At 38.6% G+C, this 26,460-nt stretch overlaps 1 protein-coding gene across 6 annotated transcripts; it reads right to left on the reverse strand.

Annotated features, from left to right (window-relative positions):
• Positions 1 to 1,187: 1,187 nt before the first annotated feature.
• smg6 (SMG6 nonsense mediated mRNA decay factor) lies at positions 1,188 to 25,588 on the reverse strand. 6 transcript variants are annotated; one of them, XM_049469066.1, is made up of 19 exons: positions 25,471 to 25,588; positions 21,546 to 23,859; positions 20,608 to 20,800; positions 20,299 to 20,409; positions 18,790 to 18,896; positions 18,602 to 18,680; positions 17,609 to 17,719; positions 16,797 to 17,009; positions 12,597 to 12,658; positions 11,639 to 11,784; positions 11,397 to 11,513; positions 9,741 to 9,909; positions 8,708 to 8,924; positions 7,519 to 7,698; positions 6,376 to 6,543; positions 6,157 to 6,301; positions 5,586 to 5,815; positions 4,658 to 4,739; positions 1,188 to 3,026 (listed from the first exon to the last, which is right to left on the reverse strand). In XM_049469066.1, exons 1-19 carry the CDS (start codon positions 25,544 to 25,546, stop codon positions 2,896 to 2,898), a joined length of 4,851 nt encoding a protein of 1,616 aa, XP_049325023.1. In that variant the 5' UTR covers positions 25,547 to 25,588; the 3' UTR covers positions 1,188 to 2,895. The 6 variants fall into 6 exon arrangements, with proteins under 6 accessions (XP_049325023.1, XP_049325024.1, XP_007229834.3 ...); XM_049469067.1 differs by having other exon boundaries at positions 1,188 to 3,023; positions 9,741 to 9,912; XM_007229772.3 differs by having other exon boundaries at positions 9,741 to 9,912.
• Positions 25,589 to 26,460: the final 872 nt, after the last annotated feature.

Genomic DNA, 26,460 nt, shown 5'->3' on the forward strand with positions numbered 1-26,460 from the left:
AAACTTCCACTTTAAATATACTGTTTTTATATTTGTTGTGATGAAAACTCACCCCAAAAAGGAACTGACAATGTTTTATTGCCCCAGAAAATGGGTCTCCGCTCCCTTCTCCAAAAAAAAAAGCATCCTTCCTGCAGGTTTCCAAACCTTAAAATCAAATCTAATTCTATTTTTATATTAAAAGCCTTCTTAATCAGTTTTAATGTCTACTCACATTGTGAACAAATGTTTCAGTATTAGAATCCCCTTAAGCACAGTTCTATAACATGTTGTGAATCACAAGCATAATCCACTGTGCCCATAATAATACACAAGCGTACAGGCAAAACGTTCTGAGTTTTTACATTCATGCTGCAAGTAAATCACTTAAACCGCGATTTGACACCGGTACGTCCCTTCAGCCTGCTAATGTAAACAGTCTAATATATGAAGGTCTTTAATGGACTGAGGTATGAGAGTGATCAGGGTTAACTCCAAACTCTCACTGGGGGTTCTGTATTCTGTATTTTCTATGTTTAATGTTTTGCCTGATTCTTTGTCCTGTAATCATGTTTCTGTAAAGCTGCTTTGTGCCAACACCAGTTGTAAAAAGTGCTATAAAATAAATTTAATTTGATTTGTGTGCAGTAAAGGAAGCCAGTGTTGCACTGCTCATAGTGAGTTTAATCTCATGCATCTGATCTAAACCATACTTCAATCTCTATGTATATGTCAAAGTATGCTTAAAAAAGCTGATTTCTGTCATTTGATTGGTTGTTTGTTTGACTTTGGTCATGTAGAGCATCAGCCGGTACCACTTTAAAATAAGACTACCCTTATAAAGGGTTTATAAATGGTTTACAATTAGTTTATTGATGGTTACTAATTAGGTTGTAAATGCCTTAAAATCATTAATAATCAGTTATAACACGTAATACGTAGAAAGGGAAACAGTATAGACGGCTGTGTAATATAGTTCACTATTTGGCAAACAACAGGTCATTGTTGCCCTTTCTACATATTACGTGTTATAACTGATTATTAATGATTTTTAAGGCATTTACAACCTAATTAGTAACCATTAATAAACTAATTGTAAACCATTTATAAACCCTTTATAAAGGCAGTCTTATTTTAAAGTAGTACCCATCAGCCTAACAAGAGAGACACATATGGCCACAAAAAAAGAAAAAACAACACAAAACAAGTTAAGGGCAAGAGGAGAACTGAAAACATTTATTAAACTGAAGAATCTCCATGGTGTCAAATATGAACTGTGATCAGTTGCTGCTATAAATGATGCGCTGATATACAGTGCTCTTATTTTGTAACATCAGTACACCAGTAGAAGGTGACGCCTCAAAAACAGAGTTAAGCAAATCAAAGTTTCAGATCCCATTAAAGCTGATGTTGCACATTTTATAACTCATGCATTTGGTTTTTGAGAAAAGCAGCAGCAAAAAGTCACGTTATGGAAGACAATATATTACAATATTATGTCTGCAAACCAAAAAAACACAAGAAAAAACAACACAACAAATCATATTTTAAGATGAGTTTGGACCCTCTGTGATTATAACACTGTTCACAAGAAAATAGTTATCCAAGCCGACAAAAAGTATCATGTTATCAATGTAAATTAATGTATTAATCAATAGAAACTTATGTTTTGTTTTTATAGTGGGGTGTTGCAGTTTTTTTTATAACAGATACTGTATTAGAGCTTCAATAATGAAACATCAGAGGAAAGTGAAAAATGCAGGGTAGAGAGATAAACCTCTTATTATTAATCATGAGAAATTAACTAACACACTGCTTAAACTAAATAATGCCCTACTGCGATCAGAATTAGCAAAGAAAAAAACAAAAAACAATCATTCTGATTCTGCATGTCGATTGTTTGCTGTCTGTGTTCTTAAACCTTAGAAATAGGAAAGCTATGAAGCAGCAGCAGCATGTGTTAAATCTGTAGTAAGTAGTTTATATTTACACAGCTACTATTGAGATGTGGTGTAGAGCACTGCTGTTCTTATAAACAAATCAAACTCACACCACAACAAGCCACACGTCCTTATCAAACATTTAGATGGATCAAATCAACCTTAAAAAAAAGAAAAAAAAAAACTAAAACTAAAATAAAAGCTAGATGAGACTGCAAATAACAAAGCTGACCAAGCTGAAACCAACTAAAGCAACTAAAGCTGTGCTGTGGCTATGAACAGATCTCTCAGGTAAGGTTGTACAGGGCAAAGAACAGCTCCCTGCCCAAAAAGAACCCTCACACTGCCCCAACTACAGCCCTGTGCTCATGACAAGCTCATATCCTGTAGTGTGCCGGAGTAGTCATCCACAGGAAGAGTACCGACCATGGTGATCTGACTTCCCCAAGCTCAAACCACCAATTTGCTCTCCGAATCTCCTCTCTGAACTACTTTACGCTTAATGTTTCTAGCCTGCACACCTACAGTAGACGACACAGCACACTGAGAATGCCCTTCAGCGTTACTCTCTCCCATACACACTCACACACACACTCTCAATCACTCTTATACACACACACACAGACCTGCAACTGCACCTCAAAACCATTCCCTGCACCCAACAGGTGCGACCCCCCTTTCAGCTCAGCCTGACTCACCTTCTCAAACTCTCCTCTGCCGGTCTCCAAGCGTTCTGGTTTTAAGGGGATAAAGAAACGCTCATCTCTCAGGAAATGATGTCATTTCTCATTCTAAGCTTTTTTTTTTTTGTTGGTCTGACATAAAAAGCTTCTTGCCGTCCCCTCTCTCTCTCTCTCTCTCTCTCACAAACACACACACCATCTCTCTCTCTCCCCCTGTGCTGTGTGTTTCTTTGCTTTCCACTCCATTGCAGTGGAGTTGAGCGGTTTTTACAGCGACGTCCGGCCTCCTTTACTCAGCCCACTTTAGCCCAGCTCAGGAAAGCGGGGATGTCTCGAACCGGGACGTTCCGAGTTAGAGCCTTCACACGCAGGTTCCGGTCATCTGTCAGGAGAACCACCTCCCTGCGCAGTCGAACCGGCCCTTCTAAAAGAAAATACAGCCATCAGTTCTCTCACATTGTGCAGAAATTAGCACTGTATCAATGCAGGAAAAGAAACAACTCCAGCATACCTCCGTAACAAGTCAAATAAACATGGCATCATTTTATTGCTGCAGATTAGTGAAATAATCGTTCACTTTGAGTTCAAGCATAAAATTCGGAACAAATCATCTTGTAGATCTATTTTTTTTTAAGCATGTTAGCCACACAAAAAACAAACAAAAAAAACCAAAACAATATGGCCACCTTTCTATGTGTTTGCCCATGACGAACGGTATGATGAATTTTTTATTATGTTGGCGTCCACATATAAGTTTAGGAGTGTAGGAAATTCAGTTCTGCATTTAGAAATTCTAAATTGCATAATTTTATGAAGATATGAGCCAATTAATTAAGAGAGAGAGAGAGAGAGAGAGAGAGAGAGAGCAAGAGAGAGAGAGAGCGAACGAGCGAGAAGCAAGAGAGAGAGAGTGAGAGTGAGTGAGAGAGAGAGAGAGAAAGCAAGAGCGAGAAGCAAGACAGTGAGAGAGAGCGAGAGCGAGAAGCAAGACAGTGAGAGAGAGCGAGAGCGAGAGAGTGAGAGTGAGTGAGAGAGAGAGAGAGCAAGAGCGAGAAGCAAGACAGTGAGAGAGAGCGAGAGCGAGAGAGTGAGAGTGAGTGAGAGAGAGAGAGAGCAAGAGCGAGAAGCAAGACAGTGAGAGAGAGCGAGAGAGAGAGAGAGAGAGAGTGAGCGAGAGAGAGAGAGAGAGAGAGCGCAAGAGCGAGAAGCAAAAGAGTGAGAGAGGGAGAGAGAGGGAGAGAGAGAGAGAGAGAGCAAGCGAGCGAACGAGAAGCAAGAGAGAGGGAGAGAGAGAGGGAGAGAGAGACAGTCATGGAATTAGGAAAGTACCACAGGCTTGAATTGAGCCTGGGGACCAAGATTAAAGTGTAATGTATATAGAAAGACTACATGTGGAGTGGATACGTAGCTGAATGTGCACTTTACTCGGCACAGCTGTGTGCATTTAAGGCCTAAGGGGTAACATTTGCAGCTTCCATCGCCGTCTGTCTGCACCTGCACTGCGCTGTTGGTGGGAGTGCACTTAAGGAAGCGCAAGAGGGTTGCTAAGGTGTTGATAGGGTATCCGTTGCAGTTGCTATGGTGTTAAGTGGTTGCTAGGTGGTTGCAGTTACGTGCCCTAAAGAAGTTCACATCTTGGTGGCTGCCAGACACAGAAACTGGCCAAGCCAATATCTGGCTTGCACGTGTGTGAAAATGTATATTAGACTGAACAGGAGGAACGAGACGAGCGCGGGTCAGTACGGCTGTGGATCATAGCTTTGGGGATCTGCCCTGAAGAAGGACACACAGTTTAACAGCAGTCGGGAAAAAGGAACAGTGGGATTTGATATGGGGGAAAATAAATGGGAAAAAAGCCCCCATTTTGGATTTTTAGGTGGCTAATGTGCTTTTCTGATATTGTAGGTCCTATACATTATTCATGTCAAATTAGTGTTTGTATTCTTCTTGAATATGGATTAATCTGCAGCAATATTACTGCAATTTAATCCAAAGCCAAACTTGCAGAAATATTTTTGTTTGTTATTGGCTTAGAAAATAAGAAACTGATCTCACCTCTATTAGCAGGCATGAAATCCTTAGCCTTGTCTTGACAGTAATGCAGGCAGCAGGAAAGAATCAGATCATCATTGTTGCCCTGGAAAAGACAGAGCACGTTCTGTATTCCGCATATAAAAGCTCCTCTCAGGTTTAATTCTATTTACTATTTTTCTTCTACTACTTCTCCAAATATCCTAGTCTGAGACCGTTAATGCCTGTATAATTTAAAAACCTGAATAAGAAAATTTATCAGAATTAAAACAGGAATGTCCTGGATGATCCAAAAGAATTAAACTGAGAATTATTGGCATGTATAATACATTTTAAATCCTAACCATTTATTGATATTCTAACGCAGGGGTGTCCAAACTACGGCCGCGAGGTATTTTAGAAATAGAATGAAAGTTGGCCCGCTGTTAAGCAGGTTTTTATAATGTGAGATTCAAAGTTTGAACGCTAGGTGTCAGAAACGGGCCAAAGAGTCTAAAAGCGGAGAGAGTGCGCATTTCTAGCGCAGAAAAACGGGCCAAAGAGTCTAAAAGTGGAGAGAGTGCGCATTTCTAGCGCAGAAAAACGAGTCTATAGAGTCTAAAAGTTGCCATAATTAAGGAGTTTAATATTAAGAGACATCATGAAATGAAACATCAATTTGAAAAATCTTAGTTTACACAACACTGTCAAAGATAAAGATAGTAAGTCAAGTAAAATGGTGTGTAAATGAAATAAACAGGAAAATGTATTATTTAAAGTGGTATATTTCATTATTTGTTTTATTACAGAGTCTGTGGCCCATGACTGCAAATATATTTCTCCTTCTGGCCCCCAACAAAAAAAAGTTTGGACACCCCCTGGGTGTGTTAAAGCAGGAAAAGCACTAAAATATATGGAGGACAATAGATCTCCAGCCCGGGCTACAGAACTCTGGACTAGAGAAGATCCCCACCTTTTGTCCAGATGTATCTTCACTGCGGAAGGCGATGGACTCCAGCTGATTTCCCCTGCTGGTAAGTGCTCTCAGACCTGGCTCTCGCGCCTCGAAGCCCTTCTCCAGGAAAGTCACAGCTGCTTTAGCGCACTCCTGCACCATCTTGGCATGAGCTGCCCCACCTACACCAACACAGTCTCCATCCCGGCTCTCCTGCCCCTTTGCTAAGCCATCAAGCTCTGTAATCACTGAACGATACACCACAGAGAAACACGTGTTAGAAGACTCTGTATGCACAGTAGGGATGGGCGATATGGCCCTAAAATAATATCACGATATTTCATGGTATTTTGGCGATAACGATATACTTGGCGATATGACAAAACACTGAATAAAAAAAATAATAAATCAAGAAGAATTCAAAAATACACTACTGCAACAAAATGAAAATTAGGTTTTATTATTACGTCTTAATTTTGTCTGATTTCTTCTTACTGACCAACAACAAAATCAGATTAACAAGAAAAAATACAAACTTTCTTAATGAAAGTCATCAAACTGGCCTCCGACTGGGATTGCTAAAGCTCACCGATCAGAGGGACCACCAGCACATAAGAACCACAGGCCAGTAGCTTCCTCAGCCCCTCCAGATGATCAATGAAGCCGTTGGTGTCTGGGACAAGATAGAAGGGTCTGATCTCCAGCTCCAGCTGACCTCCAGTCTGCAGAACAGCCTAAAGATCAGAGTCAGACAGTTAGTGGCAATGAAACACTTTCTCTTTAAGCAATATCTCTGCAGGTACAATACCTGTATTTTGTCTCTACGTTTCTGCTGCTGTGCCAATTCATGGGTTAGAGCGTGACGTCTAGCTCTTAACTCTTTGATGTCATCCTCACTTCCATCACCCTCCACCTCCTCATCCATATCTCCCTCTGACGCAGAAAGAGAGGACTCTTCCACTATAACGTCATCCTCCTGGAGCAAGCAGACAGTTTGTTTAGAAGTACAGTTAAAGAAATAGGCCTGTCCTATTTTCTGTAATTTCTGTAATGTAAGGGTAGAATTTGGATTACGAGTGAAAACAGACATTAGTGACGTGGACAGGTGTTTTACAGTTTTACAGGTTTTTTTTGCTGTACTTTTACTGAGATAATGTTTTTCTTCAATAAAGAAAAGACCAATAAAATGATCATATCAAGAATTTGGCCAAGGTAGTTTACTTAACTTCGCTCTGGGGTAATAACGGCACAACTTTAAACAATAAAAAGCTACACTACATGGATATAGTATTTGAACACCTACAGGAGCTTTTATCACATCCCACACTAAACCTTGTTGAACCCTTAAAAGTTTCCACTTTTATTTGAAGGCTTTCTGACAGATTTTATCTGTGGGAAATATGTCCTTTCATCAAACATAGTGGACCCTCACAGTTCTCCAAAATGTCTTTGTATGATTAAGTATTAGGAGTTAGATTAGGAGTCACAATAAGGTGAGCTAAGTCAGGAACCCAGGCTCAGTCACTAAGAAGGATAATATTAAGATATCTTTAATATTAAACGATAGAGAGGCCGTTATATGTAATCCATCTATATTGATCTTTAATATGTGCTGAGAATCTGAACATTAGTTTATAATAAAGCTTAGCTGAATACAAATTACAAAGATCTCCACCACAACCCAAAAACAATAAAACCCTGAATTCTTCTGAAATCATAATAATTGAAGGATGCATGGTTTTATTCATATTTTAAACTACAACAAAATGCTTTAGTTAATTAACATTATATAGCTACATGCAATTTAAATTAAATGTATAATTCTGTTCATCATCATTCTGTAAATGCTGTAATATTTCCTGAGACAGTTATCGTGTAAAAAACTTGCAACCTTAGAAGTTACTTCATTAAGCTTAGTACAGGCAACTGAAAAGCAGCAGTGTGTTCTTACCTGGTTCTGCTTGTGGACCTGTGACTCATTCTTGTCCTCTACCTGCTGGCTGGGAACAGGAGGAACTGCAACTGAAATGTACTTTCCACCTTTAAAGGCCAGCAGTGGCTCTTCCTGTCCACACAGAGCCTCCAGGAAGTACTTGAGTACGGTCACTCTCTTACAGTCGGATGCCATGGCCTGCAAAACCAAGCATACACATTTCCATATATATCACTACTAGGTACTTGCACTAATGAGTGCATATATATATATATATATATATATATATATATATATATATATATAACTTTTGACAAATTTAGTAGCCAGAGCATCAACAGTGTGCATGTGTAAATACTAGGGGTGTCACGATTTTGATATTTCATCGAAATCGATGGAAATTATGTCATGGTCTCGAGCCTCGAAGTCAAAAAGAGGATGGACGATCCCTCCCTCTAAGCTACACAAACGGTGCAGCACACTGTAGCCGACGCCGCGGACATTGTGACTGCTGAAAGAGCAGCTCTTTCTCCAGAGAATGTGGACATTCTCATCTTCTTAAAGAAAAACTTAAAGAAAATATAAAAATAACAGTTGTTTTGTCTAGCCTCAAATATGTTAATAGTTTTGGTACCTTAAGGAGCATCTTTCTCTCAGATAAAGTTAATAATATATCTTTACTAAAGAAAAAAACTTCTCATTCTCAGGGACCGAAAAAGTCTTAAAGTCTTATTTTTCATGTGTAACTGTTATAGTAGGATAGAGTTCAGTTTGTTAAGGCTCTAATTGTTCTATTATTTTGTACATGACTGTTCCTGTATTTTTTATTATTTATTTTGTTATGTTGCACATTGCTGTTTTAATAGTGCACACTGCTGCTACCAAAAAAAGCCACTAGGTGGCATTACATATATATCTTAATTAAATTATTTAAATTTGACCATTAGTGCCTAATGTGGTGTATTACAGATCACTTGTATCACTTTGCATCACTCTCTGCTGTAAAAAATCGAGAATTGAATCGAATCGTGACCCTAAAATCAGAAATAAAATCGAATTGAGGATTTAGAGAATCGTGACACCCCTAGTGCATATATAATTATATATAACTTTTGACAAATTTAGGAGCCAGAGCATCAACAGTGTGCATGTGTAAATACTACCCAGTTAAGACAGTTTCCAAAAATGTTACATGTATATGACTCACAGTGTCTGTCTGTGGGTCTATATAGCATGGCTCCTGTGGAGCTGCCAGCAGGGGGACGAATCCAGCCAGCATTCCGTCCTCCTCGAGCACTAATAGCCGGAGCTCCTCATCCCCCTCTCCGTCACCATCTGCCTTATACAGTGGAATTTCGCTGTGATGCACACGAGCCAGAGCATTACACAGCTCAGCCAAGCACTGCCATACATCAGGACTCCCACTGGAAACACACAATAACATTCGTCACCAAAACTGGGCAAATTATATTAATTTTAGCAATAGGTGTGTTTTGTCTTGTAAAAACACCATGTATTACCAGAAAGAATAGAACAATGGAAATTATCAAGATTTTTTCTTAAAGTAGTTAAAGATATCCGGAGAAGTTTTAGTTTTAGTTTTAGTTCTAAGATTTTGTTTTAGTGTAATAATTTATTAGCGAAACCAGTGGTTAAATGATTGCTCTTCTGACATCCCAATTTTATAAGTAGTAATAAGACTTATAAGTAGTAATAAGTTATAAGACTAATCATTAATTTGTAACAGTACCACATTGCACAAAGTGATGGGGACAGAAACAGTTTACTGTCAACTTGATCTAGGTCACCAAAACTGCTCAGATTACATATTTACTCAGTAAATATTAGAGCTTTCCACATTTAAACAACAAATGGCTTTTAAATTTCATGTTCAGCAGTTTCTGTCCTATTTAGAGATGGATGGATGGATGGATGGATGGATACTTGATATTGATCCTCGAGGGGAAATTCTAGACATGGAGGAGTGATGAAGGACATGGCAAAAATAATCAATGACTAATCGGAAAAAATAATTATCAGATTAGTGGATTAGCAAAATAATCATTAGTTGCAGCCCTAGTATAGTGCCACTTCAAATTGTAATAATAAAGTAAATTTTTTTCTCTCTTTACTGAGCCATACTGAGCAAACACTTACTATCCAGATCAAAAACAAATTTCCCAAAGGTGTCTAAAACCTTTCCCACAATATTATACGTATAATCTTCAATCAGGACTCACTCTACACTGTATGGTGGGGGATTCCATTGCTCTGGGTGGCCGAGCATCCAGTCTGACCAAACTTTAACACTGGGCAGGAGCTCCCGCAGATCAGCAGAGAAAGCAGACACTCGAACCATCGACTCTTCTTCTACCATATCGCTTTCATCCAGCTCGTCTGGCGAGATGGCTTCTGTCACACAAATGCACAAAAACAGATATCAGAATCATTATTATGTAATAGTAATATTATTTGTTGACTACATGGGGAAAAAAAATAAATACTACACTATTTAACTATACTGTGGAGGCACAGTGGTTTAGTGGATAGCATGTTCGCCTCTCAGCACCGGGGTCTTGGGTTCAAATCCCTATCTGAGTGCAGTTTCCGTATTCTCCCCGTGTCTGTGTGGGTTTCCTCCGGGGACTGCGTTTTCCTCCCACAGTCCAAAAACATGGAGAACAGGTAAACTGGATACTCAAAATTACCCAGTACTGGATGCAGTTCTCCTCCAGGTGGACGGTGGTTTCCGGTTGAGAGTACGCTGTGCGCTATTGGCTGCCGCTTCTCTCCGGTGTGTAGATGAGTGTTGATGTGTAATGTGGTGGTGTGTAAAACGTGTAAATTGTAAAGCGTCCTTGAGTTTTTAGAAAGGCGCTAGATAAGTTAAACTTCATTCATTTATTCATTCATATACTGGATTTGGCACTGAATCATTAAGCGAAAGAAAGGATAAAATAAGAAGAAAAGAACATTGAGCACATACCAAGAGATTTGTGTGCTAAGTGAGACCAGTGTCTTATTAGATTGGGAGGGCTATGGTTGTTCACAGTCATTGATCCTTTATGAACCTTACCCAAACAATGAGCAGCCAAACACTATTATAAAAATGTAAAAATGAAAATAATCAATATCCACAAGAGATAAGAGCAAGAGAGGGGTTAGCAAAGCATTTTCATGCAGTCATTCCCCATGTAATCATTCTCAGCGTAACTAAGAAATTGTAGGTAACAGGAGTAGTGGATTTTCTCATTAGATTATAAAACAGCAAAAGACATGCTGGTTTTGTACTGTTGTATAGAGCCACCAGTGGCCTTGCAGTGAAGCCAAGAAAAAACAAATCACTTTAGACTGAATTGTTAGGGATCAGATTAAATTGAATATTTTTCCTTCAAAATCTCTTTCACGCATTTTCACCTTTCTTTCTTTACACTAGGGTTGGGCGATATGACTCTAAAATAATATCACGATATTTCAGGGTATTTTTGTGATAACGATATACTTGGCGATATAGGAAAACTGAAATAATTCATTAATTTCAGGAATATAGTATAATAGTAAAACAGTATAATCATAATGTGGCAAAATAAATAATATAGCATAAAATAATATAATGCAGCAAATAATATTGCAGAATATTTAGTGCATGCATATAAACTGCAAACTAAAACAATTATACAATAAATACACCTAAAGCTTCACAGTAAATAATAGACTACTTTTAAGACAGAACAGCCCTATTATCACCATATGGATTTTTAATATCATGATATTTCTGTATCACGATGTATTGTATACCATATAATATTGACCACCCCTACTTTACACAATAATTTTTATCTGCATATTAAAATGTGGTGGGTCTGAGGTACACGTGCCAGCATGCACAAGCTTACCAGCAGGGGTTTCTTTCAGAAGATCAGTACAACGCTGCACCAGTAGCCCAAACATGGCCAAGCCCAGAGACGTGGTCTGTTCCTCCAGTACTGAACGCGTCTCTCCCTGCTTTTCGGCTGAATATAAAGAAAGTTAGTAATTATATAAAAACAGAAGTGATCTATATCATCTAGTTAAAGATATACATCCAAATAAAATATCTGTGGGCTGTTTCTGTAGTGTATTTATGGCGTGGATGTACCTCTGGTCTGAGCATAATGAATGGTAAACATGTTGATGGTCATGATCTGCAGCATGCGTGTACTGCCCAGAGGAGACGGGCTATGCTGCAGTAAGGCCCGGAACTCCTGCAGTACACGACCAGCCACAGCTGGGAAGCTCTCCATCCTAAAGAGCATAAAATTAAGAAATTAAGAAAAACCTAAATGTAATAAATATCAAAATCAAATAGCAGATATAAGCAAATATAGTTTGCAGTTCTACTTCTATACACATGCAATTAATGTGACATCTTCTGTATGTTTGACAAGTCTGTGAAAAACCTCCACAATATTAACGACTCCTAACACTGCTTTCACTGGGTATCTTCACTGCATCACTGCTGGATTTTAATCTGGACAGCTCTCACTGAAAGCTATTATTTTAAGCAAAACTAGATTATTTTTTAATGGTGCACTGTGTTCATTTGACTGCTGTAAAAATTCACAGATAATGTACAATACTGGTCAGGTGTTTCTCACCTTTTATTTTTAAAGGTTTTCTTTACTTCTTTAATATTAATCCACAATGTAGAAAATACATTAAATAAAGACATGAAAACAATTAAGTAACACATATGAAATATAGCATAAAATAATATAATGCAGCAAATAATATTGCAGAATATTTAGTGCATGCATATAAACTGCAAACTAGATTCCTGCAGTACATGACTGGCCACAGCTGGGAAGCTCTCCATCCTAAAGAGCATAAAATTAAGAAGAACCATAGTTCAGAGGTCAACTCCATAAAACCTTTTGCCAGTGCAAACAAAAAGACCTTAGAAAAGCATATAAGTTACAGAATCACAACGACTAAAATGCTGCAAACTGAACAAGTACTGCATATGGCTTCAGATTAGAACAATAAGATAATAATACATACACTATATACACACTACATGTATAGCAAAAGAGGAGGAGCCCTCTGCAGAGACTTACCCAACTTTAGTAAAGAGTTTTCCATGTGTGTGGAGAAAACTCAGGATAAATCTCTTATTGAGCTTTAAAGAAAATAAAAGAGAGAGAGAGAGAGAGAACAGGTACATTAGGTACATTAAAAAAAACAAAATGTTCATGTTGAATCATATTTATTCTTTTAAAACTGTCAGAATAAAAAAGTTAATGAGGGATTAAATTCTGTCGTTTATATTTCAGTGAACATGATGCTTTCCCCTTTTATTGCTTTTACAAACTGAATCAACATAGTCAATACAATTTGACATTTCTGTCAAAAAAATAGCTAGAACTCTTTAACGTCTAAGTGTAAACAGATGTTTACAAAATAGAATCAATTAAATAAAAATATAGAATGTAAAATGGTGTGTTAAATAAAAATGAGTGCTGATATTAGATCAGAGTTCTTACTTTGAGGTTCTTGATAAATATGGGCTATTGTTTAGTTAGAGGCTATATGTTACAAACTTTATAGAATTTCTATATGACAAGATAAGCTAGTGGACAACAGAGGCACAATCATTTTTTTAAACATTTAAGCAAAATTAATATTTTACACAAGCAATGGAGATATGTGGCAAAACTAAAAATGTAAACAAACTCATTTCAGATCCTGTTTATGAATAATTCAGAACCAAACCAAAGCTAAATGTCACAACACAGAGGCAGGGTCAATTAAGAGATAAAAAACTGATTTTCCATAAACACAATTAATTCAATACAGTTTAACATGAGCTTTCAGACCTAAATGCAATTAATATCAAAATTAAATAGCAAACATAAGCAAATATAGTTTGCAGTTCTACTTCTATACACATTTAATTAATGTGACATCTTCTGTATGTTTGACAAGTCTGTGAAAAACCTCCACAATATTAACGACTCCTAACACTGCTTTCACTGGGTATCTTCACTGCATCACAAAATTATAACTACGGCACTTTTTATGCCGGATGGATTTTAATCTGGCCAGTTCTCACTGAAAGTTTTTCTTTTAAGCAGAGCTAGATTATTTTTTAATGGTACATTGTGTCAATCTGACTGCTGTACAAATTCACAGATAATATACAATACTGGTCAGGTGTTCCTCACCTTTTAATTTAACGTTTTTCTTTACTTCTTTAATATTAATCCACAATGTAGAAAATACATTAAATAAAGACATGAAAACAATTAAGTAACACATTAAATTACGTTGCAAAACAAGTGATTGTCCTCCATAAATCCCCTGACCTAAACCCAACCGAGATGGGTGGTGAAGAAAAAGCAGCAACTATTGTTCAGCACCTCCAGAAACTCCTTCAAGATGCTGAGAAAACTTTTACAAGTGACTCTCCCTCATGAAGACATGGAGATTTAAAGTGTCAGAGAGTGTGCAAATTAGACAAAGCTAAATATGTGTCTAGCTTTAAGAATCTAAAATATAAAACAAAATCAGTTTTGCTTAATCCTCCACGTGTCCCTGTGTAGACTGACTGGTATTTTGACTGGTACTGTAGGTAGATAACAGATAACCTGTTCGTGACGTTAGTTTGTGGCCCGCTGTGTCCTACTGGTTGCTGAAATTTTTAAATGGATTAATAGATTAAAAGATCTATTAAATTAAAGTCTATTAAATGAAAATTGCACACAAAAGATAGAAAAGCCAATGGCAGAAAGACTGTTAGTCTGTGCATAAACTAACTGGCCTCCCGGCCTGTGTAGTAAAACCACTACAGATGATCCAGAATGCAGCAGCACGTTTGGTCTTCAACCAGCCAAAACGGGCACATGTCACCCCGCTGCTCATTGAGCTCCATTGGCTACCAGTTGATGCTCGCATCAAATTCAAAGCTCTTACAATCGCCTACAAGGTGATACAGAACAGCTCCTTCCTACCTGCACTCACTCCTGAAGACTTACGCTACCTCCCGCCCGCTGCGCTCCTCCAATGAACGTCGCCTCGCTTTACCAAACAAACATTCACACAAAGCAATCCAGACTGTTCTCATACAGAGTTCCCCAATGGTGGAACTAACTACCTTCTACTACCAGATCAGGAGAATCTCTCGCTATCTTTAATAAACTCCTGAAGACAGAGCTCTTCAAAGAGCACTTACTCTCCTAACACCTCTAACTAACTACCTTCTACTACCAGATCAGGAGAATCTCTCACTATCTTTAATAAACTCCTGAAGACTGAGCTCTTCAAAGAGCACCTACTCTCCTAACACCTCTAACACACTACCTTCTACTACCAGATCAGGAGAATCTCTCACTATCTTTAATAAACTCCTGAAGACTGAGCTCTTCAAAGAGCACTTACTCTCCTAACACCTCTAACACACTAACTACTTCTAACCTCATCTCCTTCTTCCTCTTCTCTACTCCTCTATCCCATTATTTCCCTCTGACCTCCTTAAGGCCCTATCTATAGATGCTTTATTTTTAACTTCTATTATTTTTGTACTTAACCTCTTCTATTATTTGCACTTCAATATTGTAAGTCGCTTTGGACAAAAGCGTCTGCCAAATGTAATGTAATGTAATGTAATGTAATCTAATGTAATGTAAAAAGTACGTTACAAAATAAATTCAGTGTACAGCCGAAAGGCAGGAAGGAGGCCCAAAATGACAAAATGATGCGAAAGCTTGTACTTAACGGTAAAAATGCGCAAAGAAAGAACTGTAAGTGTGTGTGTTTGTTTATGCTGACGTGGGCGAACATCCAAGGTAACGGAGATGACGGACGCATCACGACCCACTGACGCCCTTCTCTGCCATAGAGGGTGAGTCATGTGTAGCTGCATCCTGTGCAAAGCTCATAAAAAACTCAGCCTGACCTCTTCACCACTCCAAGCCTGTTTGTGTGCTCATGTGTATTTGTGTATAAAATCATTTTCATTTGTGCAAGGGGTACAGCTGCACTGTGGCTGAACTATTAGCTAATTACATGTTGCTGTGACGCAAAAAAAAATTACAAAAGACTGTGGTACTTATCTCAGATCACTCAGAAAAGCAGGTATGTTTATAACGGATATGAAGGGAAAATAACTTGAGAGTAATTCTTCCGGCCTATTATTCGTTGCTCTGGAATATTTCTTCAATTCAGACTCATTAGAACTAGGACTAGAAAAATGAAAAATGAAAAACGTCTGGACACAGAAAAAAAAAAAGAAGGAAAAACAAAGAACAGAGAAATAATAAAAAAGAAATGAACTGAAGGAAGTTTGGAATTTGGATAAAGAGCTGGATAAAAAGTGAATCAGGGTATTGAGTTCAAGTGTGCTGCTTTTTTCTCTTTTTAACGTCGCAGTGCTGTGTAGGAGGTGTTATTAAGCTCAAGCTTATGTGTGCAAAAGAGACTCAAGGGGTGTGTGTGTGTGTGTGTGTGTGTGTGTGTGTGTGTGTGTGTGTGTGTGTCCATGCACAGGCTTAAAGAAATACTGTGAGGAAACTTATAGACACAGTCCTCCAGACAAACACTCACATTATATAGTGGAGGTGTTGAGGAGTTTTTACTAATGAGCAAAAAGAAAAGCCCTCACAATCCTGTCAGGGAGGCAGGAGTGCTTAAACAGGGTTTCTCAACCGGGGGGCCGCAAAACACCCTCTAGGGGCCCGCAGGCTCGTCCTCAGAGGGAGACAGTAGTCTGTAGTGAGCACTTTAAATTAGGGGTCTGAAACTGCATGTTTCCAGTAAGAAGTTCATGTACTATATTTGGAAAGCCTAAATCACAGTTTCAGTGTAAAGTTATGGTAGCAAGAGTTCATTATACTCTAGATATTGTTTTATATATATATATATATATATATATATATATATATATATATTTTTATTAGGGGGGTCTTGACGCTTTTAAGTTGTAAATAGGAAATAGGTGGGCTGTTATGTAGAAAAGATTGAGAACCCCTGTGCTAAAACACACAGAAAAACTACAGCGAACTACATACTACTGCATACCTCCACAAATACTACCCATAAGTCCATACTACATGTCTACTAGATTATCATCAGTCCTGCATTTGTTCAACTTTTAAATCTTGTCTTTTGCTATGATAAACAAAAAAAGGCAACAAGCAGCATTAGGAGTCTCCCCTCTATAAAAGCTAAAGATCTGCTCTGCAGGCAGACAGACAGGCAGACAGACAGGTAAAAAAAAAAGAGCTAAACACAATGTAAAAGTGTGGTGCAGTATTTCTCACATCGCTGGCGTTCAGTGAGCTCAGCCCTCCGTCCTGCTCAGAGTCTTTGCTCGATTCGTTGCCCGCTGTGCGGGATGGCACTCCTGGATGCCCACTGGGGCGAATCCAGATTTCCTGCCGGGTGGCATCTTCGCCCCGACTCCATCCTCGCCCCCGTGGGCCGCATACGCTTCCCTCTGAATCCTGCTTCCGCCTGCGCTCGATCTGTTCAGCCTACAGCGTGAAAAACAAGGACAGAGGGCTTTTATTTCTCCTGAAAATAAACAAGTGCACTAAATCAGCACAACAAACAAACTGTCCAACCGTTTCTGTCTGAACACGAGCAATCTACACTCGTCTGCTGTAAATTAACTAGAAAGAGAGAGAAAGACATATAGATAGAGTCTTCAGCATAGTGACGCTGTGTCTGCAGTTTGGGGGGATATGAGTGGATGAAAGTAGCGGATGGCTCCACAGTTATCCTCTGTGCTAACCACCCAAAAATCAAGTTTGATAAAGAGCACAACAGTGTGAGCAGCCACGAGCACATAGTGCTGTAAAAAAGTGTTTGTCCCCTTATTGTTTTGCATGTTTGTCACTTTTAAATGTTGAAGATCATCAAACAAAATTTAAATATTAGTCAAAACACCACAAGTAATTTTTTTGATTATTATGATTTTATACTTAAAAGTGACAAACATACAAAAAGAAGAAAAAAAAGGAAATCATATAGGGGGCAAACACCTTAACGCCACTGTACCAGATACGAAATTTGCCTAAGAAAAAGCAAAGCGACCGAGTTAGCACCAAGCAGTTTAAAAAGCTTTACCTACCTTACGCTTGGCTTCCTCAAACAGACTCATCAGGCTCTCTTTTGCAGTCAGGATTGGGTTGCTGGCAGCCAGACTACGCATGTAATAATACACAGCATCCAGCTTACGCTTCTACCAAAGGAAAGAAAAATGTGTGTTTGAGGAAAGAAGAATATCAGGGGGGTATTGTTACACATACATAAAGCTCTAGAAAAAATGAAGAGAGCCCTTCTTCAGTTTCTGAATCAGTTTATCTGATTTTGCTATTTATAGGTTTATGTTTGAGTAAAATGAACATTGTTGTTTTATTCTATAAACTACAGACAACATTTCTCCCAAATTACAAATAAAAATATTCTCATTTAGAGCATTTATTTACAGAAAATAAGAAATGACTGAAATAACAAAAAAAGATGCAGAGCTTTCGGACCTCAAATAATGCAAAGAAAACAAGTTCATATTCATAAAGATTTAAGAGTTCAGAAATAATCAATATTTGGTGGAATAATCCTGGTTTTTAATCACAGGTTTATTTTCATGCATCTTGGCATCATGTTCTCCTCCACCAGTCTTACACACTGCTTTTGGATAACTTTATGCTGCTTTACTCCTGGTGTAAAAATTCAAGCAGTTCAGTTTGGTGGTTTGATGGTTTGTGATCATCCATCTTCCTCTTGATTATATTTCAGAGGTTTTCAATTTGATAAAATCAAAGAAAATCATCATTTTTAAGTGGTATCTTATTTTTTTCCAGAGCTGTATATTAGCCCATATATATTTGTACTTTTTTGAAAAAGAGAAATGTAAATTACAGATTGTTCTACCTAGTGTTGTACTGTTTCCCCTGATGCAGTCAGTGTAGCTTGTAGTGAATTGAGAAGTAAAATGTAAATGTATGCAGAACTGATTTGTTTCCCCCCCCATGTCCAACATTATACATAAACCTCTACTGAACGTTGGGGGGAAATCACATGAACACTATGCAGAAAAAAAGTAAAATAAAACTGATCTCACTGTGTACACTGCTAACAATGCAAGCTGGTTGTAGGGTCGTCCATTTTTGGGAGCAATCTGCTGAGCTTTTAGGTACCAACTGCAGAAAAGAAAAGACATTTTACACAATGAAAATGCTTCCCACAGTGTGACGACATACAATCCAAATGCTTTCTCTGTTAAAACTTTTGGTAAAGAAAAGAACTGACCTGCGTGCTTTGCCGTAGTTGGCCGAATCACTGGCTTGCTCTCGGTACCTCGCGATGTCTCCCTGACAGATCATACAGCGCTGGGCACTGATCAGAGCATACTTTACCTGTATGAACAGCAAATACAACACACAGAGATAACAGTGAGACAGACAGCACTGAAATTAATGAATAACTCAACCACACACCCGATAGGACCTACTCTGGAAAGGTAATATGTTTTAGGGGTGAAAAGATTACTCGAGTAAATCGAGTAACTCGATTAAAAAATTTATCGATTAATTTTCTGTGCCTCGAGGAATCGTTTAATTAATTTTAAAACTCAAAGCACGGAATTTAGCGCGGACTTTTAATGTGAAAAAGCGCTTAGCGTTACGTCACCGACAAACAGGAAGCAGGAAGTGGAGAAGACGGAGGTTTTTGGAGCGGAGAGAGAGAGCAGGTAAATTTAACTTATAACTAATCAATGAGATCAACATCAGTGTAGCTTAATAACATAACGACAGCACTGTGGAGTATTATTAATACTGTCTTATGTGTTTGTGTGGTTAGTTTATTACAAAGGAGACAAGTTCTCGATTTAATACAGACTTTATGTAATCAGTAAACACAGCGCTGTGGAGTTTATAAATAAATACATGTTAAAGTAAGACTGAGCTAAAGTTAATCTGGCTGGAAACACAGCCATGAACTTACTGTATTATTGTTATTTAGTCTTAGTTATGTCAATTAATTAGATCTGAGTAGTGTAAAATGTAAATAAACAAAATAAAAAACGTTTTTAATACTTTAGTTGTCACAATTATTCCACAGGTCTTGAAGTGTTTCTGAAAACATCCCCTGTCCAAGAAGGAGAATCCACTGACTTGGTGGGAAAAGAGTGCAGCGAGCTTATCCAATCCATGTTTATGTCTTTATTATTGATTAATGCCCTATATTTATATTTAATACTTACACGAAATCCTAGGTGTAAATAATTTAACTTAATTTATTAAATTATTAATTATTAAATTATATATTGTGGTATTTATGTCTATTTTGTGTTTTATTTATTTCTATTTCTAGTGTTCGTCAGTGGAAATGTATGTTCTGAATTTAAAAATTAAACCAATTGGTCATTCATTATTAATTTAAATTTCTTGTTTTCTCTTGTGTATTTTTTAATTGCTTTTTAGGCAAGCAAATGTTTTACCCGATTACTCGATAAATCGAATCGATTTTTCAGTAGAGTACTCGATTACTAAAATAATCGATAGCTGCAGCTCTAATATGTTTTTGTAAGCACTGAGACTCTTTAGAGTATCTAAACTGTACACAATGAGAATCTCTAAGACTATGTTCACACAGCAGGTAAATAAGGCCTAAATTCAATCTTTTACAGGACGCTGTGATGTGTACTGCACACGGTTAACAGCTGAAGCACAGTAAAAGGAATCTTGTAACTTGTTAGAAAGCAGTGAACTGAAGAGTAACACTTCTCAGGAACTTTTGCTATGATGTCTATCTTACCGTCTTGCGCAGAGGTCTTGCACGGATTGCCATCCCATCCATGTAGTCTTCCAGTTTAAACTGGAATATAGTTTGCAGCTTCTGCAGCAGTGTATCAAAGAACATTGCCCCCTAGAAGACATGTGACAATTATATCAGATGGCCCATGCACCAAAAGTCTTTGGAATATATAATTCCCTCAACATGCCATGATAATAATTTAATTACAGACAAGGTAACTACAGCTCTCTATTAACAACAATTAACAAAAACTAGAGGCAGAAATCGATCCAGAAATAAAGAATTAAACAGCGCATTCTGAGCTCTTACCTCTTCAAGTATTGTCAACAGCATGGCCCTCAACCGGGGTGCTGTATCTGAATCTTGGTCCTTCAGAAGCTGTCTGAATCTCTCAATGACCTGATAAAACACATTCTTCCAAAGTGCCTGGTCCAAATTCTGAGAGTCTGAGAACTCGATGTCTGTTAGAATCACTCGTTCATACAAGGTCAGTAGCTCAGCCCTGCGAGAAGGGAATTACGAATGAGACAGGAAAACTTATAAACTATCAAACTTATGAATTAGTAGTCCAGCAACAATTAATTGGGATTGAGCAATATATTAGGGCTGGATGATTTTTTTTTTTTATCTCAATTTTCTGGAAAAATACTTTTTTTTTTGTTTAGAGATGTGCCAAAATAGAAACAAAAGGACCTATGATGTTATATTGTCATATATTGTATTGTCTATATTAATATACAAATGGTGTACATAATCAAACCCAGAGAGCTGGGCAATATTTATTTAAAAATATTTTTTTTTTATTTAAAAATATATGTCAGGATATGCATGCAAAATGCCTCAGTAGTGTCAAATTCTTAAACACTGCTGTTCAAATATTCTTCCATGAACAACACAGGGAATTTTTATTTATTATTTTGCTGCACAAAACCTAATAAACAGTTTTTTAATCACACTCGGTGATTAAACGTATTTTTTTTTCTGTGTTCTTTTCATGAAGTCATATTTACAATATGCTTATTAAAGAATATTGGCAAGAATATAAGAATGTCACAACACAATAGAAATTTTGTCATATTACCCTGCTCCATATATATATATTTTTTTTCTTCTGATTGTAGTGAAACAAATGCCCACACAATTGATAAATTATGACAACAATGAGACATATCACTATACATAAATGCATTTTCACTGAAACTGTTTATGAACCTGCAAAAAGTCTATATCACATACCCTTTACTTACCTCAACTGTGCCATTCTGTCCAGTCCTTCTGGGCTCAGACGTTCCCTGGACAGGAGGTTGCTGAGCTGGAGCTCCTGGCTGTCAGCCAGTCGAAGCATCTTGACCAGCTCACCTCTAGTTTGTACCTCTGCTTCCTCTGTGGCGATAGCAGTGCCACTTACAGGAGGGTAACCCTGACCACTTTGCCCATATGCTCCATAGAAAGGCATGGCAGCATTTGGGTACATCCCATTGGAGCCAGGTATTTGATATGGGAACTGGTATGGAAAGGCATACCGTGGAGGAGTGTTTGTAGCACTGGTGGGCAAGGAGTAACCGTAAGGGTTGTCTGAGTTCTGGAATTTGTAGTAAGCCATGGCAGCAGCCTGATGGCTTTGGAAGTTCTCGCCCTGTCGAACTGGGGGGCTCCCAGCTGTCTCATCATCAGTATCAAGGAAATGCAGTGGACCATAGCCTCCTTGATGCAGGTATAGTGATGTTTGCAGAGGTGAATGCTGGGACTGCTGGCTGCTGGCTAGTGCAGGTTTTTTATCAGGGTTATTGGGGTCCCAAAGTCTCCTTGTACTTCCTCCACGAACCCCTCTACCTCTGCCTAGGCCCATACCACCACCTCTCATCCCACCCATCAGCCGAGGGCCAGGCTCTGGGGAAGCCGTCAGCTCAGTGTGTGCTGGGAGGATGAGAATGCCTCTGCCTCTTGGACCATGATTCTTTCGCTTTGTTTGGTCCTCCCCACCTCCTGAGGTCATGCTGGACTGCTTGTCCAAAGAAACCCTCAAAATTCCACCTCGGCCCCCACCTGCAGCTCCTCTAGGTCCCTTGACATTCCCTTTACACAACCTGGAAGAAGTCCTACTGTCCTCAATTTCTCTGCCTTTTAAACGTCTCCTCTCATCATTCTTCTCCCACATCTCACTCTCTTCAAAGGAATCGGTGGAGGAGACATCTCTTGCAGTCCACTTCCTCTGTCTAGGCTTGTTCCCCATAGTCCGGTCCTTCTTCTCTGTTGTTCTTTCATTAGACCTTGGAGGCAGTCCTCCTTCGCCCCTCTCCCTTCCCACAACACCTCCACCAGTTATTCGTCTATCAGACTCTCCAAGTCCGTCCATACTGGCACCACTGCTAACTGAGCTTGTACTGTATGTCCGGTTTCGTGGTCGTCGGATGTCTGATTTTGAGTAACGTTTTGAAGCAGAGCTCATTTTGCTATTGTTTGTTCCTTCAGATGCCCTGCGCCTCTCTCCATCCTTCTCTCTTGGCTGGTTCCCTCTATGCTTTTGCTGTTGCAAGTTTTGGTCTTGATAAACATCTTTTTTCTGCACATCCCACTGATGTCCTCCTTCCACCATTCGTTCAGTATTTTTCTCTAACTGATTTGTTGATGAGCTCTTCTCCCCTCCTTCTCCCTCCTCCCTTTTCCCAGAAGCCTGGTTTGAACCTCTCTCCCTGCCACCTCTAGACCTCCGATTACTTCTCTGATTTCTCTTCTCATCTTCCGCACCCATTATGCCTTCTCCCCCAGCTGCTTTGTTCCTTTGGTTATCTCCATTTGATTTTCTTCTTCTATTGCCACCATCGTCACCCTTTGTTCCCTTTTTTTCTTCCGTCTCCATACAAGCAGCTTGGGGGCTGCTGATATTAAGCTTCTCCACTTTGTCCGTTAGATTTTCAACAGGGGTCGGATCATTATGGTCAGAAGATAGTTCTAAACTTTTCTGTTGTTTTCCTACCTCTCGTTTTTTCTTTCCTTCTTTGCCTTTTCTCCCTTTTCCTTTCTCCTCCTTCTCCTTCCCAGGTTCTGCACGTACATCCTTATTTTTCTCTGACCCAATTAGGTTTTCCTTACTTAACTCTCCCTCTTCCCCCTTTACTTCCTCTTTGGATCCATGCTTGTTTGAACCAGAGTCTCTACTGCCTTGAGACCTTCGTCCACCTGGCTGATATATCTCACGATCAGGTTTACGTGTTTTACGAGACAGTTTTGGAGACCCAAGAATGTCAGTGCTTGACCCTTGGCCATCTTTAATCACATTTGTCCCAGCATGTGAATGCATATTATTAGCACTGCTAGAGTCCACAGTAATGGCGCTTGGTCCAGACTGACAGTTTCTGCTGATGAGTTTCAGGTCAGAACCTGATGGAGAAGCAGAAGGCATTTTGACGTCAGAGTCCACGTGTACACATTCAGAGGAGGCTGCTTGCACTTCTCCCTCTGCACTGCCTTTGCGTCTCTGCCCTACTCCGGGTTGGTACCGCTGCATGTCTGGACGTTTACACTCTCGTTGCCTCTGCTTCTTACTTGTCTCTGGAAAGTCTATAAGAGAAGGAGAAAGATGAGAGATTGTTAAATACACTGAAGGTATCAGGCTCATTCCAGAAACACTAAAAAACAACAAATGACTACCTAAAACAAAGATTGAAGGACCAACAAATTAGAGCTGAATGCGGAAAACAGAACATTCCCATTCATACGTTTGATGGTGTGAATTTTATGCTATTACAGTTTTCCTAATCACAATATATATATTGCCTTGCTTACAGCATCTCGATAAACTGTGATATATTAAATAGTAACACCTGTATCGTAATGCATTTGCACTTGCCAATACACAGTACACTTTTAATTATTCTCCTGAATAAGTGAATAAAACAAGCAGAACTAAACCTTTTTTATAACATGATTAAAACACAACCAATTGTGACTTTCAAACATGTTTAGTATAATAAAAATACTACTAAACTGTGGTTTTGAAGTTCATTTTTCTTTGAATAGTGAAAAATTGAGCAAAAAAAAAAAAAGTTAATTAATTAAACGGGCTTCAGGCAAATGTTCCTTTTTGTTCTGTTTTTTTCCAAAATGCATCTCTAAAATATGCTGAATATGAAGCCTTCTATTTTGATACATATTATGTTGTCAGGATCCAGACAATGCACGTCCATTACAAAAATACAATTATCTGAACCTCAAAAAACAGAACTTCCTTTAAAACTTAAACTAGCTAAAACAATAACACAATTACAACCTGTTACACTAAAAACTGTGCTACTGTACTCCAAATATGTGACTTCAAAGGGCTAAAAGGCTCTAAACGGACCCTTTACTCTGTATTGATCGTTGTTGACATACCTTTTACATATGTTTGTATGTTGTGATTTAATAATAATAAAACAAAAAAAATGTTACAATCAAACATCTAATGAACAACAACGCTAACAGCTAGCTGTGCTCACTGAAAAAGACGTTTAAAACCTTAATGTCTTTTTCAACTTTACTCGAGGTTTTTGAGGAGTTTTAAGAAGAGTTCCTGAGTGAAATCACGGAAGAAAAACAATGCTGGTGCTGAAAGTTAGCGAACAGCTTGCTTAACTAACTTAGTTAACCTAATGAAGCTGGAAGAGCTTGCTGAGTTTAGTGGAGTTGCCGCCTACTCCCTCCAAACCGAATCGATGAAAATGAAAGTTGGAAAGTTGTGCGCTGCGGGAAGCGTGTTTTGGGCACTTCTGAACCCGAGTTAGCACCAACCCTGAGGACTACAGCTAACCGAGCTAACTTAGCACCAGTACACAGCTAGCCTGAGCATTACAGCTAGTCGAGCTTATTTTAGCACCAGCCAACAGCTAGCCTAGCTAGCATAGCATCAGCCAACAACTAGCCGAGCTCACCAGCCAACAACTAGCATAGCTAACTTAGCACAAGCCAACAGCTATCCTGAGCACTACAAGCTAACCGAGCTACCCTAGCACCAGCCTACAGCTAGCCGAGCTAACTTAGCACTACACAGTAGCTAACCCAGCTAACTAGCATGCTGGCTAACGTTAGCAGCTAGCTAAGCTAACTAGCGTATAACTGAGCCGCGTACAAGCGCTTCACCCGAAAGTTTGCGTGTTGCGGCTTCGCACACATTCCTTCAGCAGCAGCTCCGACCTTTAACGCTCTCCCTGCGCGCCTCTGCCCGCAGCTCCGCCGCCGAAATCCGGACTCTGTCCAGCTCATCCGCCATCTTCCCCACCAGCAAACACAAACACAAACATACGGAGCCTCAGAGGGACCAAAAAAACGCCCTCTTGTTTTAAACGCGTTACTAAATAGAAACGAGGCTATCCGTGGTTTCTGAAAGTGTCTCTGTTATATTATGAATTAAAGCCTGTAAAGATATGGGGCAGTGATTTCAACATAGAAAACAGTTACACATTAGTCAAGTATTGATAAACAGGTATTAATAATGTATTGATAATAAATGTAGGTAATGTTGAATAAATGGTAAGAGTAATAAAAGTCAAGGGCCAACGTGCTTTCTTGTAATTTTCTTGTAATCTGAGTACAGGTACACAGTGGAGTGAAATTATGTACAATAGAATAATACAGTTAATATAATAAACAGGTCAGACATTAGGCACTATAAACAGACAGGACAATACAGCATTAACACAGGTACAGATGTATTTAACATCATATGATACACAGGCTAGCTTTACACAGTCAGTTTATATCATACATTACTAAAAGTAGATCATACATGAGTTAAAGTAGGGTAAAATATCACTCTGGTAAAAGTTAAAGTTCTTTGTTTAGACTTACACTTGAGTAAAAGTACAACAATTATCAATAAATGAGTATGACACCCAAACTAATATAGGTAGAATCACATGTCTATGAAATGACTTTTATGCAAACAAGCAAAGTTTTCACACATACAACAAAACTAACAACAGCTTGTGCATAATGTATAATGGTATTTGTATAAAAAATATTTGACTTTGAAGTGTAGTGGAGTTAAAGTAAAGAACACTTCAGTAAAAGAAAGTTACAACCAAAAACGACTTAAGTTTAGCAATACCTTTAATTTAATTTAATTTAATGTATTATTATCCACTTCTGACAGATAGTGTGGGCGGTGCTGAAAACAACACATTA

The sequence above is a fragment of the Astyanax mexicanus genome, chromosome 20 (assembly GCF_023375975.1).
Source record: "Astyanax mexicanus isolate ESR-SI-001 chromosome 20, AstMex3_surface, whole genome shotgun sequence".
NCBI lineage: Eukaryota > Metazoa > Chordata > Actinopteri > Characiformes > Acestrorhamphidae > Astyanax > Astyanax mexicanus.

Excerpts from the sequence above, each read along its gene's own strand:
- smg6 (XM_007229772.3), bottom strand. The coding sequence starts at position 25,546 with ATGGCGGATGAGCTGGACAGAGTCCGGATTTCGGCGGCGGAGCTGCGG. Across the intron at positions 11,785-12,596 it reads AAACTCTTTACTAAAGTTGG|GATGGAGAGCTTCCCAGCTG; the intron begins GTAAGTCTCTGC and ends TATGCTCTTTAG. Across the intron at positions 6,302-6,375 it reads AACGTAGAGACAAAATACAG|GCTGTTCTGCAGACTGGAGG; the intron begins GTATTGTACCTG and ends TCTGATCTTTAG.